This window comes from Chelonoidis abingdonii, chromosome 1, assembly GCF_003597395.2.
Source record: "Chelonoidis abingdonii isolate Lonesome George chromosome 1, CheloAbing_2.0, whole genome shotgun sequence".
Lineage (NCBI taxonomy): Eukaryota > Metazoa > Chordata > Testudines > Testudinidae > Chelonoidis > Chelonoidis abingdonii.
Window position 1 is genome coordinate 92,090,237 of NC_133769.1, and position 8,779 is coordinate 92,099,015.

Sequence of the window (8,779 nt, forward strand, 5' to 3'; positions counted from 1 at the left end):
TTTTTCTTTTACCTTTCTTTCTATAATTAAAAGCTTTTTCTTAATACCGATTGATTTTTCCTTGTTTTAGAACCAAGGGGATTGGATCTGGACTCACCAGGCATTGGTAGGGGAAAGGATGGGGGAGTTAATTCTCCTTGTGTTAAGATCCAAGGGGTTGGATCAGTGTTTGCCAGGAACTTGGTGAAAAAGTCTCTCAAGGCTACCCAGGGAGGGGAAGGTTTTGGGAGGAAAGGGGGTGTTCCAGACGGAGGAATCTGGATGGTGGCAGTGATACCAGATCTAAGCTGGTAATTAAGCTTAGAAGCGCCCATGCAGGTCACCACATCTGTACCCTAAAGTTCAGAGTGGGGAAGGAACCTTGACAATCCGCCTCAAATATGTACCTATGGTCTTGAACGGAATCATACTAGGGATAGCTGGTCCCTTCCACTGCTCATGCTGCCACAGCTACACTTCTGTTTTTAGCACACTAGCTCAGAGCTAGTGTAGGTATGTTTGCTTGAGCAGGATTTTATACCTTCTAACTCTAGTATAGCCATGCCCTCAGAATCTTTTCCAGATCCTCGATATCCCATTTTGGGAAAGGATTATTACTATGTTGTATTCTTTTCAGTATCACCTACTGTTCCATATGGCATGTAGTGAAAGGTACCTGGTTGATATGTGTAATGCTAATGAGCTATAGATTAGCCTCAAAGAAGAAATGAAACACAACACATTTTAACTCTTCTTGTCTGAGTGTTAAATGAAGGACAGTCTGTCAACACTTTGCCTCTCCCTGCTTTTTTGAGCGAGCGAGAGAGCAGCGTGAAGTAAAATGCTGCATCAGTGGCTGGTAGCCATGCTAAAGCAGCATGAAGGCATCTTCTAAGAGTCTGATCGTTTTGATTGTCGGAGGAGAGAGGGTGGCAATATATTCTAGACCTGTTGGAGCATGCATCCCCTTGAGAGCACTGTGTCAGCAGGGAAAGAATGAGTCCGCTGAGCGTGCCAAGGAATCGGGACTTTGTGAATGACAAACCAATCAGATTCCAAACATGCTCAGTGTGAAGTCAACATGAATAATTTATTGTTCTTAAGTTAGCCCTGTGTATGCTGAGATAAACGTACAGCAGACATATCTCAAATGCGCACATTGTCTTACAAGATGAATGGGGAGAGGATTGCAGATTAATGAGCTTTCTAATAGTCTTGAAAATCCAGATGATTTTACTCAATTTATAACCATGAAACTGGATGTTTGAAGACATTTGTGTTGTCCTCCTCTTCCCATCCCCCATCTTCATTAAACTAACACAAAAGGTAGTAATATTGGGTCTGATTTCCCTCTGCAGGAAAAGCTGCAGATCAAAGGAGATTAAATCCTGTGAGGAAAAACTTCCCCGCTGTCATTTTGGGATACTCCTCTAACCTTGCAAACAGTGTGCATGAAGTACAAGGCCTTCTGGGTGGAGGCTCTGTGCTGCCACAGTAGATATGGCTCCTGCAGCTCTGACCCTATTTCTTGGCAGCGTGGTGTCAACGTACCCCCACTATAGAGGTGGGGGTTACAGAAAAATAACACATCCCCGAAAAATCACTGACAAACTCCTGGTTAAGACTCAGATACTTCTCCACTTCTGTCCTGGGTCAGCAAGTATAAATGCTAGTCACCCTAGGTAAGCGTGAAGATGGCTTGGAATGAACGTGCTAGCCCCGCAAGCAAACCCTATTAATTTAGAAGAACAATTAATAATGATAAATTAGTCTGCTACAACTTGGTGGGCGCTAAAGCTGGGGAAGTTATTTTCAAACTCCATTCAAATATTTAATTTATCCCTTTTTCCCATTTTGAAAATTGTATCTAAACAGATCTCAATTTCCCCATATTGATTTGTTTGTTCAAGATTATTCAATGAATGTTTTAGATGAACATATTTCTGCTGGTGTTCAGTGCTTAATTTGTGCAGGGGCTTGCTGAATCTGACCCCTGCCAACTCTAGGCTTGGCAGTTCATAGCCCCAGCACCTCTGGGCTCCTGGCCAGCAGCTGCCACTTTCTGGCCACCTAGCTCTGAAGGCAGTGCCGCTGCCAGCAGCAGGCAGAAGTAAGGGTGGCAATATCATATCATGCCACCCTTATTTCTGCAGTGCTGCTGGCAGTGGTGCTGCCCTCAGATCTTGGTGCCTGGCCAGCAGCCACTAGTCTCTGCCCACCCAACTTGGCATGTCCTTCCTTACAAATTAAGCACTGTCTATGTTTTGTTCATGAACTAGTCACTGCAAGTATTGCTTTGAGTATTTGAGATTCACCATTTGAGTTGGTCACATGGAGGTGAGGAGGGTGAGCTTGGTGGTTTGAGCATTGGCCTCCTAAACCCAGGGTTGTGAGTTCAATCCTTAAGGGGGCCACTTAGGGATCTGGGGCAAAAATCAGAACTTGGTCCTGCCTAGTGAAGGCAGGGAGTGGGGACTCAATGACCTTTCAGGCTCCCTTCCAGCTCTATGAGATAGGTCTATCTCTATATATTGTTACTATATCCTAATTGGATGAGTGTAATTCTTAGGGAATGCTTACGCTGGAGATGGAAAGTATAAATTCCAACTTGAGCTGACATACCCATGTTAGTTCTGATCTAGCTAGCACACTAAAAATGGAAGTGCAAGGGGCAGCATGGGCTTGTCACCTGAAGTACAATCCTATCTGAGACCAAAAGTACATGGCTGAGTTGCTGCAGCTACATCTTTATTTTTAGTGGGCTAGCTCTATCTGAGCTAATGTAGGTGTGTCTGCTCTAACTGGAAATTACACCTTCCAGATCCATTGTAGAATCAAGCTTTCAGTGCAAACATGTACGATTAAGAATTTAAAATTTATTTTCTGTGTCTATTCTGCTACATTCACTTAAAATTTCCTCTTTTGACAAGCAGTCCTAATGGTAAACTCATTCACCAGAATGCTTACAGAAAGAGAACACACAAGACCCACAAATACAGAGTAAATGTGTGTAAAAATTTGATCCAGTGTTTGTGAATAACAGTTTGTAAGTACTTACCTACCTTTAGAGAAGACACAAAAGTGACTCCAGTTTCAGAATTGAGGAGCAGAGGATGAAAGTTGCTATTTTTTCTATTTTGAAAGGGATTTTGGAGTAATTTTCCCACACTCTCAACTACTTCAGTAGAAATATCTCGAACCCTTTTGACCAGAGATGACGACAGAGAAATCTCAATAACATTTGTTTGGGTTGTGGAGCTGTTTAGCTGATTTTTGATGGGAGGAGAAGGGGCAGTTAAATTTCCAAACTATGGACTTCACCTAACAGTCACTGAAACAAATGGAAACACTCCCGTTGACTTCAGATGGTACAGGATCAGTCCCTCTACCTATCTAGCAAAGACTTACTCACATGCTTAGCTTTAAGCATGTGAATAATCCTATGTATGGTACTTTTTATATACTTTAAGTTAAATACTGGGTAAGTCTTTGCAGGATTGGGGCCCATGTCTTTTACACACAGGAAGTAATAGTGCAGATGTTAAGGGATTAAGTGGTCTTGAGAAAGCAAAACATGTTTTGCAAAGTAAATTTCTTATCTGTGTTTTCTCTGTAGCATTTTTGTTTGGAGTTGGTTTTGATTTAGAATGTTACCCCCCCAATCATCTGTAATTCTTTCCCTTCCCTTGGTGACCGTGTGTATCTTTTAATGGGTGCTTTGCAGATAAACCCGGCCTTCTTTACCTGCTTGGCCTCTGTTTGTTTTCACCTGCTGAAGCGAGATTATTAAATGCGAGAACTGGCTTTGCTGTCAGCTCTCAAACCATGTGCTTTGAGTAGTGAGATTTGATGAAGTGTGCAGTACCTCAAGACATTGCAGTTGAAACAAATTAATGAAATGCTTTGTTTTGATAGCCCCCTGTGTGCTATATGAGTCTGTGGAAAATAGCAATGAAAGTCTTTTATTTTCCTGGGGTTCTGTTGCCGAAGCTTTCTGGCCTGGTCTCTGCAATCCTAATGTTTACTTGTCCTGAGTGTAGTGTGTCAGTTAATTCCCACAGAGGAATTAAGCTTTCTGAAAAGCCCAGGAAATGAAAACTTAGAGAGTTGCCAAGAGTTTACTGAGTTTTGTTACGATTTACAGCGTCATGTACCATAACTTCTGCTGGCACAAATAAGACACTGCTCTACAAAATTCTGGTTATTCATAATCTGAGGACACTTTGGCTCAAAAATGTCTTATCTGGCTTCTTAGTAGCTGTTAATTTTGAAGTCTCCTTATTTGTGATGGGGGGTGGGAGGGGAGAGGGAGTTGTAAGCAAAATTTCTCTTTATCTGATTTTAGTGTAACGGATAAGCAGGCACTGCTTGTTCTCCGTCTCATTTGATTTTACCTTTTGTGTACTGCAGGATCGAGAGACAAATCAGCAGGTTTCGAGGATGGTTACCTAGAAAGCCTATGAGACTGGACAAGGAGACACTGCCAGACCTCGAGGAGAATGACTGCTATACTGCCCCTTTCAGTCAGCAAAGGATCCATCAGTGAGTATTTTATGATTTAGTTTAAATGCAAGGCAAAACTATGCTACCAGGTTAATCCTGACAAAGCCAAAGCTCAGTATATATGTTTAGGAATAGATCCCTGTGTAGTTTCTCGCCATATCATGAGGGTCCATACAGACCACTGAAATAGCAAGAAGTCTATCTACATTTTGAAGGGCTTGTCTAAACGAACACTTCGTTTTTGGCAAGCTGGGGTGTAAATTGACCCTGCATTAATGTCCTGCACACTAAGTGTCCCAGTGGTCCCTGCTATTGCTCACTAAGGGTATGTCTGCACTGCAGTTAGACATCCGCAGCTAGCCTGTGCCAGGTGACTTGGTCTCGCAGGATTTGGGCTGCCGGGCCGTTTAATTGCAGTGCAGACTCCTGGGCTCAGGCTGGAATCTGGGCTCTAGGATCCTGTGAGGTGAGAGGGTCCCAGAGCTCGGGCTGCAGCCCTAGCTGGAATGTCTACACCCCAATTAAACAGCCCCACAGTCCAAGCCCGTTGAGTGCACTAGGGAACTTGTAGTGTGCGGCAGTGCATGCAAGCTAGTGCAGGGTATATTTATACTCCAGTTTGCTGCAAACTAAGTGTTCATGTGGACAAGCCCTGAGTATTACACATCCAATCCAAAGGCCATGGAAATCAATAGAAAGATTCTCTTTGATTTCAGTGGTCTTTCAATCAGACTCCTATGTAAGTAACTGACTACTCATGACAATTTCCATAATAACATCTAGGGCCAGATTTACAAAGGTATTAGGTGCCTGAAGATGCAGGTAGAGGCCTGGTAGGATTTACAAAAGCACCTAACTCAACTGAAAGTCACTAGGAGTTAGGCACAGCCTTATTTTCTATACCTATTCAGAGAGTACCAAAAATATATCTGTTAGAGACTATAGTAACTGAGCCTGCATAGGAAACACAACAACCCTTTTCTTCTGTTTACTTAATGCCAAATAAAGGATAATGTGCAGCTATGCTCTGAAAAGTGACCACGTAGAATATGGCACCTTCTTACACAGCAGATCTATGCCCTGTACATACTCAAAGTCAGATCCGCTTACATCAGCGACCAAAATACATTGGTATTGCTTTTTATTCCTGGTATCACTGTAGAGCAAACACAGCTCTGGAAGACAGCTGAGTTTTCTTTGTTTGTTTGTTTTCATTATGCACCATCAGAAGAATGGTTTGCTAAATTCCAGTTTCAGGGCCAATCAGTTACACCTGTGCAAATGCATGAAAAGCCATAGTATTGCACAGATGCATCTCTGGGCATAGGTTGGCCTGTAGAATGATGTATAAGATGGAAAGAATCCAGGTTGAATTTTCAGGGCTGATAAAAAACAAACAAACCTTTTTATGCTTGTAAACTTAGTTGATTTAATATAGAAATAACTAGCAACCGTACAGTGCCATGTTTATACAGTCACTTTTCAAACAGAATCATGCTTTAAGTAACAGTGGCTGAAACAAATGATGAAGAATAGAAGAGCACTTCATGGACAATTTCACTAGTTGCAGTATGGAGGACAATAACCAGCAACTGGAGAAAAAAACGCAAAGAATAGGCAGTACAGACTGAGAAGCTAACAAAAAGGTAACTCTATAATGCTGACGAAGCTAAGACTAAGAGCCTGTAGGGGTTCCTATGGCAGACTGACACCTGACCTGGTTGTCTTTGCTAAACACCTCACTCTGACTGTACTATTAATTAAGATTTATATCGATGTATAAAATAGACCCATCTACTACACTGGATGCCTTTTGCATGATTTGAAATAACAATACAACAAAAAACAAAAGCAGCAGCAAACCCCTAGGGAAATGTGAATAAAACTCCACTTCTAAGAGAAATCAACAAGCAGAACTTTCTCCACCAAACCTCTACCCCCTAAGCAACAACCACAGTCAGACTCTGTCAAGGCTGATTCCCCACTCTAGCACTTTGAGTGCAGAAGGTGGGGGCCCACAAGGATCCTAAAACTAATACTGCCACTCCAGGCTTGTATTAAACTCCCAAGGTTACAGCTTCTCTCTGACCTTGGATGGGTAGATGCTGCCACCACCCAAATACAAAAACCCCTTCAAGGACCTAGGAAGGCACACTTGGGAATTCCTTCCTGTGGGGTACCCTCAAGCCAATGGGAGCTGCAGGGGTGGTGCCTGTGGACAGGGCAGTGCACAGAGCCGTCTGGCCACGCCTATGCATAAAAGATAGGAGGGAGGACATGTGGCTGTTTCTGGGAGCTGCTAAGACTTTTCACCCCTGAACCCCTCCCACACCCCATCTACCTGTCCCAGCCCTGATCCCCCTCCTGCCCTCCAAACCCTTTGGTCCCAGCCTGGAGCCCCCTCCCGCACCCTGAACCCCTCATTTCTGGCTCCACCCGAGAACCCACACCCACACCCCAACCCCTTGCCTCAGCCCAGAGCCCCCTCCCATACTCTGAACCCCTCAGCTCCACCTCAGAGCCCTCCCTCCTGTACTCCAGTCTCCTCATCCCTCGCTCCACCCCAGAGCCCACACCCCAAGCCAGAGCCCTCACCCCCCTCTTGCATTCCAACCCACTGCCTCAACCTGGAGCCTCCTCCTGCACCCTAAACTCCTCATTTCTGACCCGACCCTGGAGTCCTCACGTCCTCCCACACCCTAACCCCTGAACCAGTCCAGTGAAAATGAGCACGTGAGTGAGGGTGGGGAGAGTGAGCAACGGTGGAGGGGGGTGGAGTGAGCAGGGGCGGGGCAAGGGTGTTCTATTTAGTGCAAGCAGAAAGTTGGCAACACTGTGTCAGTTGGAACGTGAGCATGCACAGAAGGACAAAACAGACAAATTGGCTGGGAGTGGGAGGTAACAATAAAACAGAGTTGAGCAAAAAAGTGGAAGTCTTAGCTCACCACTTGCCTAACTAAGACTTCTGCTGTTCCGCTAAACTCTGTTTTATTGCTGTGTCACCCTCCCAACCTATTACTCTATTTCTTTCACCTGCTAAGTCTTGTGTGGCACCTAAACTGTACATTTTCTGGGGCAGGGAGCTCATTGGTGGTGCCCAAGAGATAAAAATATTACTTCGTTTATTTTTGGCTGGTTTATTTATCTGCCAAGACCTAAGCTCCAGAATCTGTGATGTCAGTGCTAAAGCTGATGACATAATTGACATCTAAAGCAGTGTAAAGAGTGAAGCGAATGTACTAGTACAGGGATTGGCAACCTCTGGCACACGGCTCGCCTGGGTAAGCACCCTGCCGGGACAGACCAGTTTGTTTACCTGCTGCATCCACAGGTTTGGCCAATTGCGGCTCCCACTGGCTGCAGTTCACCGCTCCAGGCCAATGGGGGCGGCGGGAAGCTGTGGCCAGCACATCCCTCGGCCCACGTCGCTTCCCGCAGCTCCTATTGGCCTGGAACGGCGATCAGTCAAAACGACCCCTGTACTAATAGCTCTTGACAGTAAGGTCATTGACGTCATCAGCTGCTGCAGGAGAGACATGGAACCCTGAACTCATATCTTCAGTTAAAAATATGTACAGTTTCCTTGTAAAAAGCATTAGTTTATATTTTTTTAGCGGACACATTCTGTATTTAGAATATCTAGCATTTTTTTAAAAAAGCATTTCAGGTCACTTTTAAATTATGTAGATCATTACTCACCTTTCACAGGAAACACAATCCAAAAGTTACTTACACAATTTCAAATTTGAGCACTAGAACTACAATTACTGGTGTACTTTATCCATAAACCGCTTTTTTACTTTTAGTTTGCTTGAGTCAAATGACTCCTTAAATTAATTATGTAGTATACTGGAGCAATTGACCCTGGGCCCAGGTGGATTCTCCATCACTGGCCATTTTTAAATTGAGATTGGATGTTTTTCTAAAAGATGTGTTCTTGGAAGTTGTTGTAGGAAGTTCTGTGGACTGTGTTATAGAGGAGGTCAGACTAGACAATCACAGTGGTCCCTTCTGGCCTTGGAATCTATGAATCCATGAATATTTGCTGTTTAGCTGAGGAGGGAGGAGCAAAACAGATATGGGGAGTTGAGGGGCAAAATTAATTGCTGGTCAGGGGGACTGGCAGGTTTGGGGATGATAGACATCCCCCCACACATGCTATTTTCAGACCGCTTTAAGTACAATGTATAACTCCATTGACTTTAAGGGAGCTACTTCTGTTTATACCATTGCGAGAACAGAATCAGGAGATTTGTTCTGTTGTTGTTTTTAAATGTCCTTATAAATCCCCTCCCCC

General features: G+C 44.0%; 1 protein-coding gene across 2 annotated transcripts in view; it reads left to right on the forward strand.

The window, feature by feature from the left end:
- Positions 1 to 8,779, forward strand: part of ANO4 (anoctamin 4) — a 322,747-nt gene that overhangs the window by 218,753 nt on the left and 95,215 nt on the right. For both annotated transcript variants that reach the window (XM_075067279.1, XM_032788584.2), the window contains one exon: positions 4,390 to 4,521. In XM_075067279.1, coding sequence (XP_074923380.1) covers positions 4,390 to 4,521 — 132 coding nt within the window. The remainder of the gene's footprint in view (positions 1 to 4,389; positions 4,522 to 8,779) is intronic.